The sequence below is a fragment of the Tasmannia lanceolata genome, unplaced genomic scaffold, assembly GCF_043159265.1.
Source record: "Tasmannia lanceolata isolate RefF3 unplaced genomic scaffold, GAP_Taslan_0.1 ptg000037l, whole genome shotgun sequence".
Lineage (NCBI taxonomy): Eukaryota > Viridiplantae > Streptophyta > Magnoliopsida > Canellales > Winteraceae > Tasmannia > Tasmannia lanceolata.
In genome coordinates, this window is record NW_027518714.1 from 17,486,962 (window position 1) to 17,514,742 (window position 27,781).

Consider the following 27,781-nt stretch of genomic DNA (forward strand, 5'->3'; position numbering starts at 1 on the left):
AACGTTTTTCTTTGCCTTCAAAACTTAACGACTAACAATAGGAGCCGGGGGGGGGGGGGGAGGATTTTATCCATCAGAGGGGGGAATATCATTCCCATTTAATTAATATTAAATTCAGTGCGAAATATCAATAATACTCACAATTCCTCATGTAACAAATGCCAAATACGAATGAGATATAGGGTTTTAAGAGGAATGAAAGATGCAAGGGTGCCCTTGCATAAAAATCCAGAAAAGGGCTCTTGATTTGGATGCACATCGTTTTCAGTAACCTTTTAAAAATGATTGAGAAAGTAAATTTTGTCACGCCCCGACACCACTGTGTAAATAAATATCGTCCGGCTCTAGGTTTTCCACCCTCTCCGATTTTGTTTTCCAGCACCCCACCTGGAGATGCTGAAAATGCTTCTACACAATGAGAGGGAGAATCCATAGAAAACAAAATCGGGGGGGGGGGGTCCAGAACCAGACAATATTTATACGGTGGGGTCATGGAGTGACAAAATGGTATTAGAGCGAGACATCTCTCCTAGGGGTGCAACTTGGGTCAATTTTTTGGAATTCGGGTTAAGCTTTTACCTTGAAACGGGTCAGGTTCTGGTTTATTCCCATTCATTTTTTAGCAAAAGCTCAACCCAATCCGACCCAAGTTGCACCCCTACTCTCTTCAGTATGGTGTGTCAGCGATGACGTTGTCTCCAAGGGAGGTGGATTGTGAGATCCCACAACGAAAAGGGAGGAAAAGTTGATGGGCTATATATGTGGATTCCCCTCCCTGTGTAGACTTGTTTTCAGTATCTCCAAGGGGCGGGTTTTAATTAGGATAGAAACTAGTTTTCTAAAAGTAGAACAATGAGTGGTTTTGATGTATTCTTAGCCTCATATTGATTTTGAAGGGTTAAAAGATATCGAATACCCTTCAAATGAACACAAAATGGTTACAAAAATAGGATAAAAAGAACCAAAAAAGGGTGATGAGAAATTCACACACCTGTAGGATAATTCACACCCCTTTAATTTGAATTGACGTTAAAAAAGCATTAACGTCTGTCCCAAGTACTCAAGGGGCGGATATATCACTTCCCTTTATTTTTTGTGCAAAATTGATACTTTTGAGGCTTTGAAGAAACGAAATTAGAGCATAATTGGATGGTGTGTTTATGCAGAATTGATGCTTCTGGGGTTCATTTCACTTCTCTTGAGTATCCTTCAAACGCCAATAGCTCACATTTGCGTTCAGGAGAATTTGACCCATCACATGCTTCCCTGTAAAAAAGAGACCGAAGAAGCTCAGACAAGTCATTTCAGAAGTTTCCCCGGAATTCCGGGGAGCGGGAGACGCCTATTCACCACAGGACCAACCAAGAATCACTGTGAAAAGGTACTAATCAGGATTGGCCTTGCATTTTCATTTTGTGATGTTTATCTTTTACACTTTAACACTCTCCCGCGCGTGTGGCCCACTTGGCAAACACGTGGCACATGTGGTCCCACTTTGGGCCGACCATCGCATGTGGATTTTTGCTATCGGGAGGTTTGAACTCGAGACCTTTGGCTCTGATACCATGTTAACTTACCAACTTCTCCAATAGCTTAAGCTTTTGGAGAAGTTGGTAAGTTAACAATTTCTATTTATATTATTTGTAATTGTTAATTGCCCGAGTCAATCATGTTTATGTCGGGTTAAGTAGATCAATTCAACAAAACCAAGTGATATATCATGTAATTGTAATGATTATTGGATTTTAATTGTTTCAAGCTTTAAAAGCTTTAAGGTTTTGAATCAAATTTCAAACGCTTTGCAATGGTTTTTCTTTTTCTTTTTACTTCTTTATAAGCTTTTAAAATTTTTTAACATTTTACGTTTTACAAGGGAAAACGTATAAAATGTTAAAAACGTATACAACATTAGATAATAGAAACTACTTAAAGAATCAAGCTGCAAAACGTATAAAATGTTTAAAAAAATTATAAAAGCTTATAAAGAAGTAAAAGAAAAAACATTTCGAAATGTTTAAATTTGATTCAAATAATCTCAAAGCTTTTAAAGCTTTAAGTGATTAAAATCCAATTACATGATATTTCACTTGGTTTTGTTGAATTGATCTACTTAATTCAAAATTTATCCAACACTCAAATGTGCTGATATGCTTTTAGTCAGTGAGCCCATCTCTAATGAGCTACTAAACATTATTGAACTAACTATGCAAACGTGTCGGTCTAATGGATCAAAAGGATTCGAAAGTTAATCGACAGGAGTTGAACACAGTATCTGATCCAAACTAGTTCCATTGAATCGTATATCCTAAGGTCCGAATTTTTTTCTGATAGTGAACTGGACTATATTTTCATTCATGTATGTCAATTTACATGAGGGGTATTTTTGCAACATTTAAAATCCAAATAATATTTTTATTTCAATTTTTTTTTTTATGATTCTCTCTCTAAATGTACACAAAGTAGGATTTAGGACACTCTAAGGACACTCTAATAGTTGATCCAATTGAAAATAGATCATGGCTCTCACTTGGAAAATATGATACGAAAACCACTATGAAAAGGATCCAACCAATATAAGAGTTCCGAACAAAATGTGATCAAGACATAGGTGGATCCAATCCGAAGTGAATCTTTAGATAGCCGTACCAAACATTTTGATGTGCTCATTTCATTTGGTGAACCCATCTCTAATAGGCCCACTAAATGCACTAACCATGTTATTGAATTAACTCCATTAGCAAAGACACATCCAACATCTTAACATTGAGTTACCCCTACATAATCATTTACACATGATTACCGAAATCAAAACATTATTTTTGTTTTTTTGGTAGGTATGCTGGGATTGATACTGCAGCCTCAGAGTAGTGAAACAAAGCCTAACCATTGAGCTACAGGCCCAACCCAAAATCGAAACCAAATCATAAGTGCATTAGTAGTATAATATATCAATATGTATTATTTTATTTTATTTTATTTTGAAATGGCAAGATTGTATTAGAGAAAAACAGGAGTCCGAGATGGAACACCCCAAGCATACAAGATATGAAAATCAAAAGAGTGAAAAAAAAGATACAAATATGCACTATACTCCTCATGGTGGCAGATAGTCAAACCATTCTAGCAATTCGGCAGATACCCCCTGCCGAGCTAGCAAATTCGCCTTCTCATTAGCCGACCTTCTGACATGGTAAAACGCAATAGATGATCCCATGATTAAATCCTCTATTTCATCAAACAGTGACAGGAATCTCCAAGGAGGAGTATTCCCTCCCTTAAGCCACTGAATCACATTCAAAGAATCCCCTTCCACAATAGCTTTATCCATCATACCTCTACTAAGTCTCTTAATTCCATAGTAAGCAGCCCTCACTTCGGCTTCCGATGCATCACAAATACCAATTGGACCAGAGAATGCTCTAAGAACATCACCACAATCGTCACGGCAAACACCTCCCACCCGGGCCGGTCACGGATTGCCAAAACTAGCACCATCAAAATTCACTTTAATCATACCATGAGGAGGGGGCTCCCATCTTCATGCTACTTGAGCTCCTCTCTCCCTACTAAAACATACCTCCCTCCACCCTTCCCAAAGGTCAAATGTCAAAATAAACCAGAACAAAGGTGTTCATCTCACCCAGGAAATGACCAAGGTGATAATTTTCAAGTAGAGCCAATGAGGAGATTTAGCCATACCCTCAAAGACTCTAGCATTCCTCACTTTCCATATGATCCACCAAGTGGCAAGTAAACAAAAGTTCCACAAGGTTCTACCTTTCTCCCTCCAAGTACGTAACTCCATTGATGTAACAACATCAACATAGATTTTGGGAATATTCAAGAAATCCCAAACCTCATGAAAATGAATCTCCAAATGAGCCGGGTGAAACAGCAATGCATAAACAAATGGTCCACTGATTCCCCATCCTCTAGGCATAGGGGACAATGATCAATAAGCCACATTCCACTGTCTCTCAGGAAATTGATCGTTTGTATCCGCTCACGACAAACGGCCCATCCAAAGATACAAAGTCTAGGTGGGCAATGAAATTTCCAAACATTTGCTGAATATGAAGGGACAATGTAGGGCATTAGGCTTTTGTAGAATGATTTGACGGAGAAAGTCCCTGAAGGTTCCTCAGTCCATACTCTTTTATCCTCCCCATTTCTCTTAATGTAGCATCCCTTAAGAAGAACATGATGACGCGAGGCTGGTTCAAGCTCCCAATCAAAGAGGTTTCTCCTAAATCCCGGATTCCACACAATAACACCATTGTTCCATTCAAAGCATTCACCAACAAAGGCCTCCTTATTAGAGGCAACCCTATATGGTCTCGGGAACAGAGACATTAAAGACCCCTCCGAACACTACACATCACTCCAAAATTTGATCCTGTCACCCCTATACACTATGTACATGACTTTCAAATTAAAAGAGAATGACGTTTTTAAAATGTCTCCACACCGTCAGACCTTTATTCTTAAACTGATCTTTTGATTCTCATCTCCCCAAGTCTTGGCCATACTTACTCCCAATAACCATCACCCACCATCGAGAATGCTCATCACCAAATCTCCATAACCACTTGCCCAATAACGCATGGTTAAACTCCCTCACTCTCCTAATACCCAACCCACCAAACTTGATAGGCACACAAACATCCTCCCAGTTAACCAACGCAATGCCTTTCTTTTTCTCATTCCCACCCCACAAGAATCTCCTTTGAATGTGTTTAATGCGCAAAGCAATACTCACCGGGCATTTGAACAAAGACATGAAATAAACCGGGATGTTGGCCAATACTGCCTTAACCAACACAAGCCTACCTCCTCAAGAAACCAAATGTAACGACCCGGATTTTCGGAGGTCCCGAAATCCGGCCCGTTAACTCAAATACAAAAATCTTTCGGAAATTTAACGAATATTAAAGCAATGTCCACTATCAAATAAAGTAATTTGTCTCAATGTCCCCTCATGAAAATATAAAGTAAGATGATCCCAAGTTATACGTAATACATAACTAAAATTTTAAATAAATATGTAAAGGAAACTAAACCCAAAAGTCACTAAGGCGGCGCTCCTTCACTTCCATCCCATCCTCAGCCTGATCCTCCTGAACGTAAGTAGTGTCCACCCTGAAAATATTTTTGGCGTGAGTTTCAACCACAGAAACCCAGTAAAGAAAATAAAGTTTTATATCATCTAAAAACATGAAAGAAAAGTGATAATATATACTCTAATTCATATTCTTCTTAATATTAACCTTTACCAATAATTATTAAAATATGGAACACCATTAAAATATCATATCTTATGCTGTATTTTATTTTATGCAACATTACTAACATCTTGTGGTAGATCTTCCTTCATTAGTTTCACTTTCAAGGCCATGATACATGCGTGCATTAAAACCATATTTTTTTTCAAGAAAACTTATGCTAAATGCATCATAACATACCTAGTCCACCCGGTTTACCTGTGTACGAAAGGAGAGCCTAGTCCAACCAATTTACCAGAAGCGACTTTCATCATAACATAACCCATTCTACCCGATTAACCGGTGTGCGAAAGGGATGCCTAGTCCAACCGATTTACCGGAAGCGACTTTCATCATACATAATCCATTCCACCCGATTAACCGGTGTGCGAAATGGGTGCCTAGTCCAACCGATTTACCATAAGCGACTTAGGCAGACTCTGAGCAGGCCCGCGGAATGAACCCGTCCTTTTCATAGCTATACAACATTCCATTGTGCTCTGTGATGCATAAGTCTTTGAATCATTTCTTTCTCGTTTTGTAAAAACATGCAAATGGGTTAAACATTTAATGTCTTAGCTTGCACAAATATGCATGGATGTCATAACTCCCCATTGCGTACATATCTCCTTATTTACTTAATAATAAATGTCGACGTCTAAATAATGGAATCAACATAACATGTCTAATTTTGTTTACAAGGTGCCTCTACTAATAAAAGGGAATGTGATAGAAGTTGAAGTGGGAACTAGATAGTAAAAAAATAAGAATGTATGCTCAGTTTGGAAGTGTAGCGACCTTAAACCAAACATGTTATTCTTAGCATGTCTTTCAGTCATTTGATAGAATGTCAATATTTACTTAATTAGTTATTTTCTTTTTACTCACCAAGATCATTATTTTTGGTTGATTGTCAATGGTATTGCGATTATTGTTATGTGTAGCACTTGTCATTGGCTATGGTCCTAAACATTGGGAGAGCAATAGATTTTTTTTGTTTAAACATGATTTCTGCACAATGTCTTAAACATAGTTGCACTTCATCAATTGCACCTTGCTAATCTAAGATTTGGCCAAACATTGGGTAGCTATTTTGGGCTTATAAGGGCCTATAGTTTCATGAATAGGGTATCACATTCCACGTTTCAAGTGTATGGAGGTGTAGAGTATTATACATTAAATAATGAAAGTAGTATTCACAACCTATAATGAATAAACAATCAGCAGTCATCGATGTTTCTAATACCATTGACAAATTATAGCATTCTCTGTGCATATGTATCGTTAAAACAATATGTGCAATGTGACAAAGATACTCAGAACATGAAGCATCAGTACTTGTAGTGTCGTTCAATCATTTGTAGCTTTGGTGGATTGAACTTCAAATAATGCATCACTGTAGAGCTTCAAGAGAAAGGCTCTAACTTATTCTTCCACAATCATTTTGACCCTTCCATCATTTATTCATTTTAGTGTTACTGGTTAGAAGGCGGTAATGCCTTAAACTTAAAACTCATGGAAATACAAAGAAAAACAAATCCAAATATCACCAGATTTTCTTCTTGCACATATAAACTTCGAATATCAAAGATAAGTATTAGTAATAACTTGCATGCATTTAAATGACATAAAACTAAATTTTCACGTACCTCTTCTTTTTCTTCTTGTTCTCTCTATACTTCTTTTTTTCTTTCTTTCTACCCAAAATCACTGTTCTTTGAAAAAAATCAATTCAACAGCCCCCAAACTTCTCACGTTTGGGTTTGTCACAGTATTGATTAGCCTTGTATTTGGGGTCTTCAAGAGCACGGAACCAATGGGAAATTTTCCAACGTCCTCCCCCTCAGGCACAAGATAAGTTGTGCTTCATGAACCGTCCCCGTTTTTTTTTTTTTTTCTTTCATCCAAGCAGCCCTGTTTTAGGCATCAATGTTTATTCGGTCAACAATAAGATCTCCTCTTGCCATACCCCAGCTTACCTGTCAAAAAAAAAAAAAAAATACAATAAGATCTCCTATAGCCAATCCAATACATTCCTCTTTGACTTAGACCAATAATTTAAACCCATTTCGGAATCTTTCTGCATCCAAAACCAACATCCAGGAAGGAGATCGTGTGTGTATATGTGTGTGTCTATATATATCATGGCCTTGAAAGAGATAGAGAAAAGTGTTCATGTCTGTATATGTGTGTGTCTATATATATATATATATATATATATATATATATATATATATATATATATATATATATATATATATATATATATATATATATATATATATATATATATGAGGAAAGTGTTTCTACTCGGTCCCCTAGATAAGCTTATCTACTCCTCCCTTTAAAAAAATACAGTGGGCCCACGCTGTTTGGATGATCCAAAGCATTCATTTGATAGGTCTTAACATAGATAGGGTGTGCCCAAAAAATCAGCACCAAAGGGTCATCCTAGCCCTTCGTTTTGTAGTGCCTTGTGGTGCCCAGAATGGACACATATGCGTCCATTTTGGACACGGTGGGCCCAACAAAACGAAGGGCTAGGATGACCCTTTGGTGCTGATTTTTTGGGCACACCCTATCTATGTTAAGACCTATCAAATGAATGCTTTGGATCATCCAAACAGCGTGGGCCCACTGTATTTTTTTAAAGGGAGGAGTAGATAAGCTTATCTAGGGGACCGAGTAGAAACACTTTCCTCATATATATATATATATATATATATATATATATATATATATATATATATATATATATATATATATACATATGAGGAAACTGTTGGTGAGCTTAAGCTCACCAAACTTATGGTGAACTAGCTTGCCCAATCACATGGGTCCCACATTTTGGGGAGTGATCCAAACCATTCATTTGCAAGGCTTTATCATAGATAGGGGGTGTACCAAAAATCTGCTCCATAGGATCATCCTAACCCCTCCATTTGTGGAGGACAAAAATGGGGCAGATTTGTGTCTGTCCATTTTTGTCCTCCACAAATGGAGGGGTTAGGATGATCCTATGGAGCTGATTTTTGGTACACCCCCCATCTATGTAAGGGACTTTCAAATGAATGCTTTGGATCATCCTAACAAAGTGGGCCCCCATGTGATTGGGCAAGCTAGCTCACCATAAGTTTGGTGAGCTTAAGCTCGCCAACAGTTTCCTATATATATATATATATATATATATATATATGAGGAAAAGGAGTGTGCGGTCGAGCGCACCTAAGCTTAGGTGCGGTCGAGGGCCTAAACACATGGGTCCCACATTTTGTGTTCTTCAAAATCATTCATTTGCAAGGCCCCATCATAGATAGGGTGTGTACAAAAAATCAGGTCCATTGGATCATCCTAACCCCTCCAAAAGTGGAGGGTCAAAAATGGGCAAATTTGTGGCAAACGGTGTCTGTCCATTTTGACCTCCACAAATGGATAGGTTAAGATGATCCTATGGAGCTGATTTTTTGTACATACCCCATCTATGTAAGGGCCTTTCAAATGAATGCTTTGGATCATCCTAACAAAGTGGGCCCACATGAGTTTGGGGCCCTTGACCGCACCTAAGCTTGGTACGGTCGACCGCACAATCTTATTCCTCTCTCTCTCTCTCTCTCTCTCTCTCTCTCTCTCTCTATATATATATATATATATATATGAGGAAAAAGATTGTACACTCGAGCGTACCAAGCTTATGGTATGCTCGAGTGCCCAATCACATGTGGGCCCACTTTGTTACGATGATCCAAAGCATTCATCTGAAAGGCCCTTACATAGATGAGGTGTGTACCAAAAATCAGCTCCATAGGATCATCCTAACCCATCCATTTGTGGAGGGGAAAATGGACATACCACAAATCTGCCCATTTTTGCCCTCCACTTTTGGAGGGGTTAAGATGATTCAATGGAGCTGATTTTTGGTACACACCCCATCTATGATAGGGCCTTGCAAATGAATGCTTTGGATCACCACAAAAAATGTGGGACCCATGTGATTGGGGCACTCGAGCGTACCATAAGCTTGGTACGCTCGAGCGTACAATCATTTTCCTTTATATATATACCACAATAAGCTGGGATGAAAAGAAGAGAGTTTTTTCGATTTTTTTGAAAATTACGTGAGAATTACACGTCACATTTCTTGACTTTTTTGAACAAATGCACCCATTCAACTCATATAATTTCAATCCTATCCCCCCCCTCCTTTATGCTTTTAACAAAGGCACCCATTAAATCATATAATTTCAATCCTACCCCCACCTTTATGCTTTTAACAAAGGCACCCATTAAAGCCGTATAATTTCGATCTTACCCCCCTCCTTTATGGTTTTTTAATTGTGATCTTGACCATCCGATTTAAGATAAGAGGAATTATGGAAACATCTATAGATTGGAGGGCTAGGATCGGCCTATGGAAATGATTTTTGGGGCACAACCTATTTATGTTGTGTTCCATCACATGGACGGTTTGGATCAACCTATGACGTGGTCCGTACAGTTCTTTGTAGGCCCGTGCATCGCACGGGTTTTTTACTAGTCGACTATAATAAGCTGGATGAAAAAGAAGAGAATTTTTTTATTTTTTTGAAAATTATATGAGAATTACACATCATTTTTTTGACTTTTTTTAACAAATGCACCCATTCAACTCACATATTTTCAATCCTACCCCCTCCTTTATGCTTTTAACAAAGGCACCCATTAAAGCCATATAATTTCAATCTTACCCCCCCCTCCTTTATGGTTTTTTAATAAAAAATCTATAGGGTGATCTTAACCATCCGATTTAAGAGGAATTACGTAAACATCTATAGATTGGAGGGCTACGATCAGCCTATGGAAATGATTTTTGGGGCACAACCTATTTATGTTGTGTTCTATCACATTGACGGTTTGGATCAACCTATGATGTGGTCCGTACAGTTCTTTGTCGGCCCGTGCATCGCATGGGTTTTTTACTAGTATATATATATATATATATGAGGAAAGTGAAGCTACACCGCCGGCTAAAAATACAATGGGTCCACATTGTTTTGGTGATCCAAAGAATTCATTTGATTGGCCCTCACATAGATAGGGTGTCCACCAAAAATCAGCTCCATAGGATCATCCCAACCCTACGATTTGTGGAGGCAAAAATGAACGTGTAAAAACCTTCACAAATTTGTCCATTTTTGCCTCCATAGTTTGAAAGGTTGGGAGATCCTATGGAGCTGATTTTTGGTGGACACCCTATCTATGTGAGGGCCAATCAAATGAATGGTTTGGATCACCAAAACAATGTGGGCACATTGTATTTTAAGCCGGTGGTGTAGCTAAGCTAGCTACACCGGCGGTGTAGCTTCACTTTCCTCTATATATATATCTACTATAATAAGCCGGGATGAAAAGAGAGAGTTTTTTCGATTTTTTTGAAAAATCCGTGAGAATTACACCTCACATTTCTTGTCTTTTTTGAACAAATGCCCCCATTCAACTCATATAATTGCAATCCTACCCCCCCTCCTTTATGCTTTTAACAAAGGCACCCATTAGATCATATAATTTCAATCCTACCCCTCCTTTATGCTTTTAACAAAGGCACCCATTAGAGCTGTATAATTTCGATCTTACCCCCCTCCTTTATGGTTTTTTAATTAAAAAACTATAGGGTGATCTTGACCATCCGATTTAAGATAAGAGGAATTATGGAAACATCTATAGATTGGAGGGCTAGGATCGGCCTATGGAAATGATTTTTGGGGCACAACCTATTTATGTTGTGTTCCATCACATGCACGGTTTGGATCAACCTATCACGTGGTCCGTACCGTTCTTTGTCGGCCCGTGCATCGCACGGGTTTTTTACTAGTATATATATATATATAGCAGAGAGAAAAGAAGAGATTTTTTTGAATTTTTTGAAAATTCTATGAGAATTACACATCACTTTTTTTTACTTTTTTTAACAAATGCACCCATTCAACTCACATATTTTCAATCCTACCCCCTCCTTTATACTTTTTAACAAAGGCACCCATTAAAGCCACATAATTTCAATCTTAACCTCCTCCTTTATGGTTTTTTAATAAAAAATCTATAGGGTGATCTTAACCATCCGATTTAAGAGGAATTATGGAAACCTCTATAGATTGGAGGGCTAGGATCAACCTATGAAAATGATTTTTGGGGTACAACCTATTTATGTTGTGTTCCATCACATGGACGGTTTAGATCAACCTATGACGTGATCCGTACAGTTCTTTGTCGGCCCGTGCATCGCACGGGACTTTTTACTAGTATATATATATATATATATATATATATATATATATATATATATATATATATTTTTTTTTTTTTTTTTTATTTTTTTTTTTTTTTCTAAACTAAATCCTAATTTTCAGCACAATTCCAAATGATAATTTGGAAACCTCATTAAATAGAAACTAACCCAAAACTCCCTCCTTGCTTTTTGCAACCAATTAGCACCATTAGGTCCTTAAATAATGGGCGAAGGAACAATCGTTTCCTAATCACCAAGAGATCCCCAAAATCCATGTTTCGTAACACCTTTGTAACAACTGTCATTTTGGTAATGACACACCTTTCTCTAAAATAAAAATAAGTCCTTCTTTGGTCTTGTTTTGATAAGTGCAGCCAAACTCATCACAACATCTATTTACTGTTATCTATATACATGAGATAAAACTACAAAAATCCCTTTGCAACACAAAATTGTCTATATACATGAGATAAAACTACAAAAATCCCTTTGCAACACAAAATTGTTAGCACCTTTTGGAAGTCCCCTGTAGCTATTCAATCTCAATATGGGACTTGTTAGGTCTAAAATTGATAACAGGTTGTGGTAGGGCCGGAAGGGCTGATCTGACAAGCCACAGCTGAAGGGCTAGTGGAGTCCTGCGCTGCACAAGGGCACAGACAAGAAGACAAAGGGTCAGAAGACCAACCCGGAGTGTTGCTCCGGACGGGCGCTTCGACACTCAAGTCAGTATGAGCAGGAGTGCAGAGCAATGTCAGAGCAGAAAGCTTAGGGTTTTAATCTCAGATCCCTCACCTTAGCACAACCTGTTACCATTTAGACCTAACAGATTTGGCGCCATCCGTGGGACCCCGCAACAAAAAGCTGTTCGAAATCTCACTCAGACAAAAATGGTAGGACGGATTGGCGCAGAGAGCACACGCCCTCGGACCGGAATCAAACTCGTCATTTCACAAGACGAGACAACAGCCTCCGGGACAGGCATGTGCGTCCTGAGTCTAAGTGTTTGCAGTGCTTGCAGACTTAGACCTCAACAGCGGTGCAGAGGTTCACTCCGGCCTGTCCGCAATGGCTTGGAGGTCAGTTCCAGCCAAGGGCCCCCCGAGTGTAGAACCTGTTTGCAGCGCAGACTCAGCAATGGTGCAGAGGTTCACTCCGGCCGGTCCACAATGGTTTGGAGGTCAGTTCCAGCCAAGGGCCCCCCGAGTGTAGACCCTGTTTGCAGCGCAGACTCAGCAGCGGTGCGGAAGTTCACTCCGGCCGGTCCGCAATGGCTTGGAGGTCAGTTCCAGCCAAGGGCCCCCCGAGTGTAGAACCTGTTTGCAGCGCAGACTCAGCAGCGGTGCAAAGGTTCACTCCGGCCGGTCCACAATGGTTTGGAGGTCAGTTCCAGCCACGGACCCCCCGAGTGTAGAACCTGTCTGCAGACTTAGACCTCTGCAACCCAGCGGTGGTACACTCTGGCACGTCCGCAATGGCTTGGAGATCAGTTCCAACCAAGGACCCGCCCCAGTGGAAAACCACCTCAAAGACTCTAAGTGTTTGCAGACTTAGCTCTCAGCCTAAGTGTTTGCAGACTTAGAGAGCGGCAGTGGTGCACTCCGGCACGTCCAATTTGGTGTGGAGATCAGTTCCAACCAAGGACCCGCCCCAGTGGAAACCCAACCTTGAAGATTCTAAGTGTTTGCAGACTTAGCTCTCAGTCTAAATGTTTGCAGATTTAGACCTCCTCAGCTCAGCTCTAAGTGTTTGCAGTGTTTGCAGACTTAGACCTCTGCAGCTCAGCGGTGGTACACTCCGGCACGTCCGCAATGGCTTGGAGATCAGTTCCAACCAAGGACCCGCCCCAGTGGAAAATCACCTTGAAGATTCTAAGTGTTTGCAGACTTAGCTCTCAGTCTAAGTGTTTGCAGACTTAGACCTCCTCAGCTCAGCTCTAAGTGTTTGCAGTGTTTGCAGACTTAGACATCTGCAGCTCAACGGTGGTACACTCCGGCACGTCCGCAATGGCTTGGAGATCAGTTCCAACCAAGGACCCGCCCCAGTGGAAAACCACCTTGAAGATTCTAAGTGTTTGCAGACTTAGCTCTCAGTCTAAGTGTTTGCAGACTTAGACCTCCTCAGCTCAGCTCTAAGTGTTTGCAGTGTTTGCAGACTTAGACCTCTGCAGCTCAGCGGTGGTACACTCCGGCACGTCCGCAATGGCTTGGAGATCAGTTCCAACCAAGGACCCGCCCTAGTGGAAAACCACCTTGAAGATTCTAAGTGTTTGCAGACTTAGCTCTCAGTCTAAGTGTTTACAGACTTATACCTCCTCAGCTCAGCTCTAAGTGTTTGCAGACTTATACCTCCTCAGCTCAGCAGTGGTGCACTCCGGCCAAGGACACCCAGTGAAAAACCACCTTATAAAGCCCAAGTTCTGAAGACTTGGATCCAAGCAGTGGTTCACTCTGGTCCGTCCCGAAATGGCTTGGAACCCAATTCCGGCCAGGGACCACCCGTGGAAAACCACCTGAAATCCGAGTTCAGAAAAATAGGATCCTGCATTGGTGGTTCACCTCGGTTCGCCTCTAAATGGCTGTGAGCCAACTCCCGGCCAGGAGAGTACGGGGGCCAAAAACCACCCACAATGAAATCCAAGTTCTTAAACTGGGGTTAAGGAGCCGCTTGGTTCACTCCGGTACAATACTATGGCCGGACAGGATATTTTTCCAGGTCATCTCGGGCCGACCAGAAAATGAGGTCATCTCAGGCCGACCAGAAAATGAGGTCATCACAGGCCGACCAGAAAATGAGGTCATCGCAGGCCGACCAGAAAATGAGGTCATCTCAGGCCGACCAGAAAATCTGGTCATCTGAAGAAGACAAAAGACCTGCCCGGCCTGGCCGTCCACCGCCTAAGCCGGACAGGATATGACGTGTTCGCTAGAAGACAAAGACATGCCCGGCCTGGCACTCCACCGCCTAAGCCGGACAGGATATGACGCGTTCGCTAGAAGACAAAGACCTGCCCGGCCTGGCCGTCCACCGCCTAAGCCGGACAGGATATGATGCGTTGGCTAGAAGACAAAGACCTGCCCGGCCTGACCGTCCACCGCCTAAGCCGGACAGGATATGACGCGTTCGCTAGAAGACAAAAGTCTGCCCGGCCGAGCCGCCCAGAAGGCTTAGCCGGACAGGATATGACGCGTTCGGTAGAAGACAAAATTCTGCCCGGCCGAGCCGCCCAGAAGGCTTAGCCGGACAGGATGTGACGCGTTCGCTAGAAGACAAAATTCTGCCCGGCCGAGCCGCCCAGAAGGCTTAGCCGGACAGGATATGACGCGTTCGCTAGAAGACAAAATTATGCCCGGCCGAGCCGCCCAGAAGGCTTAGCCGGACAGGATATGACGCGTTCGCTAGAAAACAAAAGACCTGCCCGGCCTGGCCGTCCACAGCCTAAGCCGGACAGGATATGACGCGTTCGCTAGAAGACAAAGACCTGCCCGGCCTGGCCGTCCACCGCCTAAGCCGGACAGGATATGACGGGTTCGCTAGAAGACAAAGACCTGCCCGACCTTGCCGTCCACCGCCTAAGCCGGACACGATATGACGCGTTCGCTAGAAGACAAAATTCTGCCCGGCCGAGCCGCCCAGAAGGCTTAGCCGGACAGGATATGACGCGTTCGCTAGAAGACAAAATTCTGCCCGACCGAGCCGCCCAGAAGGCTTAGCCGGACAGGATATGACGCGTTCGCTAGAAGACAAAAATCTGCCCGGCCGAGCCGCCCAGAAGGCTTAGACGGACTGGATATGACGCGTTCGCTAGAAGACAAAAGTCTGCCCGGCCGAGCCGCCCAGAAGGCTTAGACGGACTGGATATGACGCGTTCGCTAGAAGACAAAATTCTGCCCGGCCGAGCCGCCCAGAAGGCTTAGACGGACTGGATATGACGCGTTCGCTAGAAGACAAAATTCTGCCCGGCGGAGCCGCCCAGAAGGCTTAGCCGGACAGAATATGACGCGTTCGCTAGAAGACAAAATTTTGCCCGGCCTAGCCGCCCAGAAGGCTTAACCGGACAGGATATGACGCGTTCGCTAGAAGATAAAGACCTGCCCGGCCTGGCCGTCCACCGCCTAAGCCGGACAGGATATGACGCGTTCGCTAGAAGACAAAGACCTGCCCGGCCTGGCCGTCCACCGCCTAAGCCGTAATGGATATGACGCGTTCGCTAGAAGACAAAAGTCTGCCTGGCCGAGCCGCCCAGAAGGCTTAGCCAGACAGGATATGACACGTTCGCTAGAAGACAAAATTATGCCCGGCTGAGCCGCCCAGAAGGCTTCGCCGGACAGGATATGACGCGTTCGCTAGAAGACAAAAGACCTGCCCGGCCTGGCCGTCCACAGCCTAAGCCGGACAGGATATGACGCGTTCGCTAGAAGACAAAATTCTGCCCGACCGAGCCGCCCAAAAGGCTTAGCCGGACAGGATATGACGCGTTCGCTAGAAGACAACAGTCTGCTCGGCCGAGCCGCCCAGAAGGCTTAGACGGACTGGATATGACGCGTTCGCTAGAAGACAAAAGTCTGCCCGGCCGAGCCGCCCAGAAGGCTTAGCCGGACTGGATATGACGCGTTCGCTAGAAGACAAAAGTCTGCCCGGCCGAACCGCCCAGAAGGCTTAGACGGACTGGATATGACGCGTTCGCTAGAAGACAAAATTCTGCCCGGCCGAGCCGCCCAGAAGGCTTAGACGGACTGGATATGACGCGTTCGCTAGAAGACAAAATTCTGCCCGGCCGAGCCGCCCAGAAGGCTTAGCCGGACAGGATATGACGCGTTCGCTAGAAGACAAAATTTTGCCCGGCCGAGCCGCCCAGAAGGCTTAGCCGGACAGGATATGACGCGTTCGCTAGAAGACAACGACCTGCCCGGCCTAGCCGTCCACCACCTAAGCCGGACAGGATATGACGCGTTCGCTAGAAGACAAAATTATGCCCGACCGAGCCGCCCAGAAGGCTTAGCCGGACAGGATATTACGCGTTCGCTAGAAGACAAAAGTCTGCTCGGCCGAGCCGCCCAGAAGGCTTAGACGGACTGGATATGACGCGTTCGCTAGAAGACAAAAGTCTGCCCGGCCGAGCCGCCCAGAAGGCTTAGCCGGACTGGATATGACGCGTTCGCTAGAAGACAAAAGTCTGCCCGGCCGAACCGCCCAGAAGGCTTAGACGGACTGGATATGACGCGTTCGCTAGAAGACAAAATTCTGCCCGGCAGAGCCGCCCAGAAGGCTTAGACGGACTGGATATGACGCGTTCGCTAGAAGACAAAATTCTGCCCGGCCGAGCCGCCCAGAAGGCTTAGCCGGACAGGATATGACGCGTTCGCTAGAAGACAAAGACCTGCCCGGCCTGGCCGTCCACCGCCTAAGCCGGACAGGATATGACGCGTTCGCTAGAAGGCAAAATTCTGCCCGGCCGAGCCGCCCAGAAGGCTTAGCCGGACAGGATGTGACGCGTTCGCTAGAAGACAAAAGTCTGCCCGGCCGAGCCGTCCAGAAGGCTTAGCCGGACAGGATATGACGCGTTCGCTAGAAGACAAAATTATGCCCGGCCGAGCCGCCCAGAAGGCTTAGCCGGACAGGATATGACGCGTTCGCTAGAAGACAAAAGACTTGCCCGGCCTGGCCGTCCACAGCCTAAGCCGGACAGGATATGACGCGTTCGCTAGAAGACAAAATTCTGCCCGACCGAGCCGCCCAGAAGGCTTAGCCGGACAGGATATGACGCGTTCGCTAGAAGACAAAAGTCTGCCCGGCCGAGCCGCCCAGAAGGCTTAGACGGACTGGATATGACGCGTTCGCTAGAAGACAAAAGACTTGCCCGGCCTGGCCGTCCACAGCCTAAGCCGGACAGGATATGACGCGTTCGCTAGAAGACAAAATTCTGCCCGACCGAGCCGCCCAGAAGGCTTAGCCGGACAGGATATGACGCGTTCGCTAGAAGACAAAAGTCTGCCCGGCCGAGCCGCCCAGAAGGCTTAGACGGACTGGATATGACGCGTTCGCTAGAAGACAAAAGTCTGCCCGGCCGAGCCGCCTAGAAGGCTTTGCCGGACTGGATATGACGCGTTCGCTAGAAGACAAAAGTCTGCCCGGCCGAACCGCCCAGAAGGCTTAGACGGACTGGATATGACGCGTTCGCTAGAAGACAAAATTCTGCTCGGCCGAGCCGCCCAGAAGGCTTAGACGGACTGGATATGACGCGTTCGCTAGAAGACAAAATTCTGCCCGGCCGTGCCGCCCAGAAGGCTTAGCCGGACAGGATATGACGCGTTCGCTAGAAGACAAAATTTTGCCCGGCCGAGCCGCCCAGAAGGCTTAGCCGGACAGGATATGACGCGTTCGCTAGAAGACAAAAGTCTGCCCGGCCGAGCCGCCCAGAAGGCTTAGACGGACTGGATATGACGCGTTCGCTAGAAGACAAAAGTCTGCCCGGCCGAGTCGCCCAGAAGGGCTCGGCCGGACAGACCTCCAATGCAAATTCTGCCCGGCCGAGCCGCCCAGAAGGGCTCGGCCAGACAGACCTCCAGTGCAAATTCTGCCCGGCCGAGCCGCCAGAAGGCTTAGACGGACAGACCTCCAGTGCAAATTCTGCCCGGCCGAGCCGCCCAGAAGGGCTCGGCCGGACAGACCTCCCGTGCAAATTCTGCCTGGCCGAGCTGCTCAGAAGGCTTATACGGACAGACCTCCAGTGCAAATTCTGCCCTTTCAGGCCGCCCAGAAGGCCTAGACGGACAGACCTCCAGCGCAATTTCTGCCCTTCCAGGCCGCCCAGAAGGGCTTGGATTTATGGCAGTAAGCTTTCTTGCTTCTCCAAGCCGTCATAAATGGCTCGGAGAACCAGGGGGCAACTGATGGGGTCCAAAATCTGCAACCAATCGGCTGTTGACACGTGGCCCTCACAGGGACCACTGCAAAGCCAACACCAGTCCCTGCTAGGTATGACGCCTGGACCAATCGTGGACTTCCACCTGTCCCTCTTAGGGATGACACCTGGTCCACACAGGGGCTACCACCTGTCCTGGTAGGTGGCTCAGGATCACTATAAATAGCCTTCACTTGCTCAAAGGTGGGGGTGAACAAAAATCACCACTCAAGGCACTTAACTGGTCCTCTGCTGTTCGGACTTATGACCCCTGCTCATACTGACTTGAGTGTCGAAGGGTCCGTCCGGAGCAACCGCCCCGGTTCGGCCTTCTGACCTTATGTGTCTTGTGCAGGACAGGAAAGCTCCTTGCTCGCCAGCTGTGGCGTGCCAGATCAGCCCTTCCGGCCCTACCATAACCTGCTACCAATTTTAGACCTAACAGGACTCACAATGGGTGGATATGTTTAATACCTTCTCAAATAATAATAAGAGCAATGATAGATACAAGGGAGCCCTTGCATAAAGAGCCAGAAAAGGGCTCTTAATTGGATCCACATCATTTTCAGTTACATTTTAAAATCGTTTGAAAGAGTAAAATCAATTTACATTTGATGATGTGATCCAATCAAGAGCCCTTTTTTGGCTCTTTATGCAAGGGCTCCCTTGTATCTATCATTCCTCTAATAATAATGGTGGTAGTAGAAGTACTAATAATAATAGTAACTAGTATTCTAGCCCAAACAGTAATAATGACCCAAACAGTAATAATACTAATATAGCTATTATTCTAGCACATGCTTTACAAGAGTCTAAAAACGGTTGGCTTCACCCTATGGAAACATGAGCTGTAAAATGATTGGCCCATTGCATAGGTTTGGGTAGAGATAGTGGGTCCTACCGTAGATCTAAAATGGTGCGGCCCAGCTATACAATGCATGAAGTGTAAAAATTGAATTTATAGGAAAAACTTTTCCAATATAACTTTTTCTTGGAAAGAACATGAATGACAAATCCTAGTGTGTGGGCCGGGTTTTACACCAAATTCCTTTTCCGTATGTCCAACCTTCTTTCAATTTTCTCAACTATGGGTTCCCAAAAAGCTTTATTCTGTCTTCCAACCCCCAAGGGAAGACCCAAATAGGTGGAAGAAAGAAAATCCAACTCACACCTAAGGATCTTGGCCATCTCCAAAGCCTCATCCGACGGAATATTAAGAGCAACCAACCTAGATTTGTGAAAATTGGATTTCTGGCCTGATGGGGTCCGAACTCAGCACTGATGAGGTCCGAACTCAGCAACCAATTGGTTGTTGACACGTGGCCCTCACAGGGACCGCTGCAAATCCAACACCTGTCCCTGCTAGGTGTGACACCTGGACCAATCAGGGACTTCCACCTGCCCCTCCTAGGTATGAGACCTGGTCCATACAGAGGCCACCACCTGTCCTGGACAGGTGGCTCAGAACTACCACCTGTCCTGGACAGGTGGCTCAGAACCACTATAAATAGCCTTCACTTGTGCTAAGGTGAGGGATCTGAAATCAAAAACCCTAAGCTTTCTGCTCTGACATTGCTCTGCACTCCTGCTCATACTGACTTGAGTGTCGAAGCGCCCGTCCGGAGCAACACTCCGGGTTGGTCCTCTGACCCTTTGTCTTCTTGTCTGTGCCCTTGTGCAGCGCAGGACTCCACCAGCCCTTCAGCTGTGGCTTGTCAGATCAGTCCTTCCGGCCCTACTATAACATGTTACCAATTTTAGACCTAACAGATTTGGCGCCATCCGTGGGACCCCGCAACAAAAAGCTGTTCGGAACCTCACTCAAGCAATGGTAGGGAAAAACGGAAGGCATGTGCCAACCTCCCGGACGACCCGGGCTACAGCCCCCCGCGAAGGAAGAAGCGAGCGACTGGCCTCGCAGATAGGGGTCGGGGCGGCAGGGGAGCGAAGTCCGACTCGCTCGGATCGTTCAGACCCTACCCCGACCCCGAGGGAGATGCGGGCCCTTTTCCAGGAAATGACTGCTGTGATTGCGCAGTTCAGGAATCCAGCCCCCGCACTCCAGCAGCACCTAGCCGAGGCCTCTCAGCCCACTCAGAGGAGGGGAAGCTCCCGCAGAGAGCACACGCCCCCGCCCCGAGAGCAGACTCGTCACTCTACAAGACGAGATCACCTCTCCCGGGACAAGCATGTGCGCCCCGAGCCTCGCCTGCATCACCGGTCACGATCTCCCTCAGTACAAAGGCATGGCATCAAGAGAGACTCCACGCACGGAGAGGGATCGCGGCACCGGCGAAGAAGTCTGGCCAGTCAGTCCGGATCGACTGTGAGCCCGCCAGCAAGAAGAGAGAGGCCCGTCCACCGTGCTGAGGAAAGAGACGACCCGATGTTACGAAGGATCCAGCAGATCGACCACCGGATCGAAGAGCTCGCTAGAGAGCAGGGCCGGCCTACCTCCCGGATCTTCACAAGCGCTCAACCATTTTCGGACAGAGTGCTCAGCGCGGAGGCCCCTGCGGGCTGGAAGATGCCGTAGATTTCGCAGTATGACGGGACCACCGACCCCGTGGACCACTTGGAGACTTTCAGGACCACAATGCTCCTCCACGGGGCGTCGGATGGATTCCTTTGCCGGGCATTTCCCACCACGTTGACTGGAGCAGCGAGGGACTGGTACTCGCGGCTCAAACCCAGGTCAGTGGACAATTTTGATGATTTTGGGGACGACCTGGCCCGTCATTTCATGAGCAGCCGAAGACCCAGGAAGACGACGGCTTCGCTGATGGCCCTCAGGCAGGGAGATGATGAGGCCTTGAAAGTGTTCGTTGGTCGCTTTAATAGGGAAGCCCTTCAGGTTCCTAACCTGGATCCCTCCGCGGCCACGAATGCCCTTCTGGCAGGCGCCCGATCAACTGACTTCAGGCGAGCAGTGGCCCGGCGCAATCCGCAGTCCCTTGCAGACCTGATGGCCGGGGCGGAGGAGTACATCTCGGTGGAGGAAACTCTCGCCGCCCTGGACTCTGCTAGCAAGAGAAGGCCTGAGGAGAAGAACCCTACCAAGCAGCGTAGGGATGATAAGTCTCAGAAGAAGGAGAGAAGCCCTTCCCGCAGGGAGAGAAGCCCTTCTCGAAAGGGGAGAAGCCCCCACCCGAGAGAGCACTACACGTGGCTGACCGCGTCCAGAGCGCAGATCCTGGCAGCCATTTGGGAAGAGGACTTCATCCGGTGGCCAGAGAGGCAGACCTCGTCGGCAAAAAGAAACATGTCCCAGTACTGCAGATTCCACAAGGACCACGGCCACGACACCAACGCGTGCCTTCATTTGAAGGAGGAGATCGAGGAGCTGATCAGCAGAGGGTACCTCGGAAGGTACTTGAAAAATGATGACAACAAAAGAGAGCGCAAGGACAAGCCGAAACCCAAAGGCAGAAGCCCCCGGGGCGCTCAACCTCTAGGCGACCGCATTCAAGCTCCGGCCCCGGCCAGCCCCCTCCTCAGGTACCTCAACCTCAACCTCATGGTGTTATTGGTACCATTTCAGGAGGGCCGACCGCAGGAGGAACCTCTTCGTCAGCCCGCAGGACTTATGCCCGGCAGGTCAACGTCGTCCATACCTGCAGCAAGAAGGCCAGGCTCGAGAACGAGATATCCTTTTCAGATGCAGATCTCGACGGCCTGATCCTCCCGCATGATGATGCCCTGGTCATCACCATGCTGGTGGCGAACTGGGAAATGAAGAAGATCTTGGTCGACAACGGGAGCTCCGCAGACATCCTCTATTATCACGCCTTCGAGCGGATGCTGATCGGAACCGACCGTCTGAAGCCGGCCAACTCTGATCTGTTCGGGTTCTCCGGAGAAGTTGTCAAAGTTGAAGGGCAGATCGAGCTTCCAGTTCTTATCGGGGAGCCGCCCTGCCAGTCCGTCGCCATGGTGAACTTCTTGGTGGTAAGGGCCAAGTTGGCCTACAATGCTATCCTGGGTCGCCCCGGCCAGAATCTCCTCCGAGCCGTTCCCTCCGCCTATCATCAGAAGATGAAGTTCAGTACACCAGGGGCGTAGGGGAAGTCAGAGGGGACCAGCCCCAGTCGAGGCAGTGCTATGCAGCGGCACTGAAAGGGAAGAATGCGTCCGAGTCTCTGCCGATCGAGCTTTTGATCTAAGGAACGAAGCCCAGATCACCGTAAACGAGCCGGCCGAGGACCTTATATCTATCCCGTTGTATAGCGGTGACGACCAGAGGGTTGTTCAGATCGGCTCTGCCCTGCCAGAGGCCGCGCAGCAGGATCTTGTTCAGTTCCTCAGAGCCAATGCAGATGTCTTTGCCTGGGCTCCTTCAGACATGCCCGCCATCGACCCTGCAATTAGCACTCATGAGCTCGGGGTTGATCAGACCTGCAAGCCCGTGAAGCAGAAGAGGAGGCACTTTGCACCGGAGAGGCGAAGGGCCATTAGAGAAGAGGTGGAAAGGCTTCTGAAGGCCGACTTCATCCGTGAGATCCAGTACCCGGACTGGCTCGCAAATGTTGTGATGGTGAAGAAGTCTAATGGGAAGTGGAGGACCTGCATAGATTTTACAGACCTGAATAAGGCCTGCCCGAAGGACAGCTACCCGCTCCCAAAGATCGATCAGCTCATTAACGCTACTGCAGGTCACGAGCTGCTAAGTTTCATGGACGCCTTCTCAGGATACAATCAGATCAGAATGCATGAGTTCGACATTCCGAAGACATCCTTTGTAACCGATCAGGGGACTTATTGCTATCGAGTTATGCCTTTTGGACTGAAGAACGCAGGAGCCACCTACCAGCGGCTCGTCAACAGGCTGTTCAAAGAGCAGATCGGCTGCAATATGGAAGTATATGTGGACGATATGCTGGTCAAGAGCAGAGCTGCCAGTAATCATGTTGCCGACCTCAAAGAAGCGTTTCAAGTCTTGAGGGAACACAACATGAAGCTCAATCCGACCAAGTGTACGTTCGGCGTCGGAGCAGGCAAGTTTCTGGGCTTCATGGTAAGCCAGAGAGGGATAGAGGCAAATCCTGAGAAAATCAAGGCGGTGATGGAGCTGACTCCGCCCAGAACTATCAGAGAAGTACAGCGCCTGACCGGATTAGTAGCTGCCCTAGGGCGGTTCATCTCTAAGTCCGCAGAAAGATGCCTTCCGTTCTTCAACGCAGTCAAAGGTATAAAAACCGCGCCCTGGACTTCGGAGTGTCAAGCGGCATTTGAAGAGCTGAAGCAGTACTTGTCCTTTCCGTCGTTGCTGTCCAAGCCAGAGCCAGGAGAAGAGCTGATTCTGTATCTCTCAACGGGACCTTTGGCAGTTGCAGCAGTACTGATCAGAGAGGAGTACCACCAGCAAAAGCCGATCTACTATGTCAGTAAGGTCTTCCATGATGCAGAGACGAGATATCAGCGAGTCGAGAAGCTCGTATACGCCCTCGTTATGGCGGCCAGAAAATTAAGGCCGTATTTCCAGGCGCATACGATCAAGGTCCTGACGGGACAGCCCCTCAGGCAGATCCTCCACCGTCCAGACACTTCAGGCCGACTTGTGAAGTGGGCCGTGGAGCTCAGCGAGTTTGACATCAAATATCTGCCCAGGCCAGCAATCAAAGCTCAGGTTCTTGCAGACTTTATAGCTGAATGTACCATGCCAGATTCAGACCCCGGGTCAGAAGCAGCGCTTCCTTCAGAAGCAGAACCGGTTATATCCGAGCAGCAGATCAAAGCCGAAGTGGTTCCGCTTCCCGGGCTTGAGAGTGCAGCTCCTCCGACCAGCCCGCTTCCGTGTTCTGAAGAGCCGCTCTGGGAGGTATATGTCGACGGATCTTCAAATAAAAGTGGCAGCGGTGCCGGACTAGTTCTCACAGGACCAGATGACTTTGTCCTGAATTATGCCCTGAGGTTTGGATTCCGTGCGTCAAACAATGAGGCAGAGTACGAAGCGCTCATCGTCGGAATGAACCTCGCCATTCAGGCCCGCGCTCAGAGACTGAAGGCGTACTGCGATTCACAGTTAGTCGTATGTCAGATCCAAGGAGTATATGAGGCCCGAGAAGAGCGAATGATAAAATATCTGCAAAGAGTCCGTGGCCTGGCCAGCAAGTTCGGAAGTTTTGAGGTCATCAGAGTCCCCCGGACTGAAAATACAAAGGCTGATGTGCTCTCAGAGCTAGCAGCATCAGGCTACACCGCTCTCAGAGAAATTCGTATGGAGTTCCTAAAGACCTCAAGTATTGATGACCAGCCCGTCGTAGTAATGCAGATCGACGATGAGTCGTGCTGGATGGATGAGATCATCAGATATCTGCGCAGCGGAGAGCTCCCCGGAGAGAAAAAAGAGGCCCGTAAAGTCGTACAGCGGGCAGCAAGGTTTTCACTTGACGGCGAGACTCTGTACAAGAGATCTTACACCCTCCCGTACTTGAAGTGTCTCCGGCCAACCAATGCCCTGTATGCCCTGCGAGAGACCCATGAAGGGATTTGCGGAGAACATCTTGGGGGCAAGGCCCTCACCATCAAAGTCCTTCTAAGAGGCCTGTACTGGCCTACATTGAGACAAGATGCACTGAGCCTTGTGAAGAAGTGTCAGAAGTGTCAGAAATTTTCTCCCGCCGTTCACCAGCCTGCCGTGCCAATGGCTCCGATCATCAGCCCTCTCCCTTTTGCTGTCTGGGGAATGGACATCTTAGGTCCTTTTCCGCCGGCCTCCGGAGGCCGCGAGTTCGTCGTTGTCGCCATCGACTACTTTACTAAGTGGGTAGAAGCTGAACCTCTGGCCAAGATCACCGAGCAGAACGTCCAGAACTTTTTTTGGAAATCAGTGGTGTGCAGATTCGGGATACCCCGGGTCCTCATAACGGACAATGGCAAACAGTTCGACTCAAGGAACTTCAGAAATTTTTGTGCAGATCTGAAGATTGAGCAAAGGTTCACTTCCGTGGCACACCCTCAGAGGAATGGACAGACCGAAGTGACGAACAGGACTCTGCTGCAGGGGATAAAGAAGAGACTGGATGATAAGGCCGGACGCTGGGCTGACGAGCTGTACCATGTGCTCTGGGCGTATCGGACTACCCCACGCACTGCAACGGGTGAGTCACCTTTCAATCTCTCCTTCGGAACAGAGGCTGTGATTCCGGTTGACATCGGCATTCCTTCCCCAAGAATTGTTAACTTCCATGAACAGCTTAATGGGGACGGGCTCCGTGTCAACCTCGACTTGCTTGAGGAAGTCCGTGAGGAGTCACAGATCAGAGCCGCGGCGTATAAGCAGAATGTGTCTAGATACCATGATACGAAGATCCGACCAAGGGAGTTCCGCGCAGGCCACCTAGTTTTGAGGAAAGCGGCCGTCTCCCAGCCAAGAAGGGTGGGCAAACTCTCCCCGACTTGGGAAGGGCCGTACCGAGTCAAAGAGGTCATCCGTTCAGGAAGCTACCGCACGCCTGGAATTCCAAAATCTTCGAATATACTATCAATAGTCTTTTCCTTTGCCTTTGAAGGCCTGTAAAGAGTCTCTATAATTAAATTTCAAAAAGAAATAAAGTGGAGTTGTCTCTAAACTATGTCCCTCACTTTTGAGTCACTAGTATAGGCCAGCTCCCCCATCAAAAGACTCTAAGTGTTTGCAGACTTAGCTCTCAGCCTAAGTGTTTGCAGACTTAGAGAACGGCAGTGGTGCACTCCGGCGCGTCCAATTTGGTGTGAAGATTAGTTCTAACCACATGGACCCGCCCTAGTGGAAAACCACCTCAAAGACTTGCCCGGCCTGGCCGTCAACAGCCTTAGCCTGACAGGATATGGCGCAATCGCTAAACGCCAAAAGACCTGCCCGGCCTGGCCGTCCACAGCCTAAGCCGGACAGGATATGGCACAATCGCTAGACGCCCAAAAAGACTCTAAGTGTTTGCAGACTTAGCTCTCAGCCTAAGTGTTTGCAGACTTAGAGAACGGCAGTGGTGCACTCCGGCGCGTCCAATTTGGTGTGAAGATCAGTTCTAACCACATGGACCCGCCCTAGTGGAGAACCACCTCAAAGACCTGCCCGGCCTGGCCGTTCAGAGCCTTAGCCGGACAGGATATGGCGCAATCGCTAAACGCCAAAAGACCTGCCCGACCTAGCCGTCCACAGCCTAAGCCGGACAGGATATGGCGCAATCGCTAGACGCCAAAAAGACTCTAAGTGTTTGCAGACTTAGCTCTCATTCTAAGTGTTTGCAGACTTAGAGAACGGCAGTGGTGCACTCCGGCGCGTCCAATTTGGTGTGGAGATCAGTTCCAACCACGGACCCGCCCTAGTGGAAAACCACCTCAAAGACCTGCCCAGACTGGCCGCCCAGAGTCTTAGCCGGACAGGATATGGCGCAATCGCTAAACGCCAAAAGACTTGCCCGGCCTGGCTGTCCACAGCCTTAGCCGGACAGGATATGGCGCAATCGCTAGACGCCCAAAAGACTCTAAGTGTTTGCAGACTTAGCTCTCATTCTAAGTGTTTGCAGACTTAGAGAACGGCAGTGGTGCACTCCAGCCAATGACATCCGGACAACCACCCCGGCTCGGCAGAAAGATATGGAAGAAGCACAGACGTCACAAATACAAAAAAGCAAGGCAGCCGTACAGACAGTTAGACAAAATTGAATTTGTATTCATATTACAAAAGTGCTCTTTTCGCCGAGCTGGCTTACAAAGAATGAGCCTCGTGGGCCATTACAAAAATTTACAAACAAAAATTAAGGATAGGAGCAAGAGGGCTGCCACTCAGGCCTCCCCGTCGGCCACCTCGTCGGTGACTGCCTCTGTAGTAAGGGCTGCAACCTGGCCGGCCTCGGCAGTTGGAGGGGTGACCTCGGAAGCCAGAACGACTTCCTGTTCCACCTCGACAGGTTGGGAGGAGTCCAGTTCGCCTTCTTCCTCCTCGTCCTCTTCCTCCTCTGGAGGGGCATACGGGACGGTCAGTCCGTCCAGAGATATGTCGGGGTGAGCCTTCTTCACCTGCTCAGAGCAGAGAAGGAACCCCGCCTTATAGGCTTGGAGGCCCAGGTTGAAGAACTGTGTGTCCTTCCTCTCTTCGGTTTTCTTCACGGCCTCCCGTACTGCCGCTTTCACGGCCGCCTCGATAGCCGCCTTCTCCCTCTGATCGGCTCTCTCCCTCGCAGTTAGGAGATCCTGCACGGCCTGGTTCTTGACCCTCTGCACCTCGTCCTTCAAGCTGTTGCATTCGGCCTCTTTGACCTGGACGGCTTCGCTAAGCCCGTCCTTGTCCTTTTGAAGCTGGCCCTTCTCGGACTCTATCTGTGTGAGCGTCTCAGAGAAGAGATAACTCTTCTTCGCCATATCCCTAGAGTA

At 47.3% G+C, this 27,781-nt stretch overlaps 1 protein-coding gene across 1 annotated transcript in view; it reads left to right on the forward strand.

Annotated features, from left to right (window-relative positions):
* LOC143861170 (MLO-like protein 1) overlaps positions 1–27,781 on the forward strand; it is a 40,439-nt gene that overhangs the window by 1,673 nt on the left and 10,985 nt on the right. Inside the window, exon 3 of the mRNA XM_077372098.1 lies at positions 1,167–1,381. Coding sequence (XP_077228213.1) covers positions 1,167–1,381 — 215 coding nt within the window. The remainder of the gene's footprint in view (positions 1–1,166; positions 1,382–27,781) is intronic.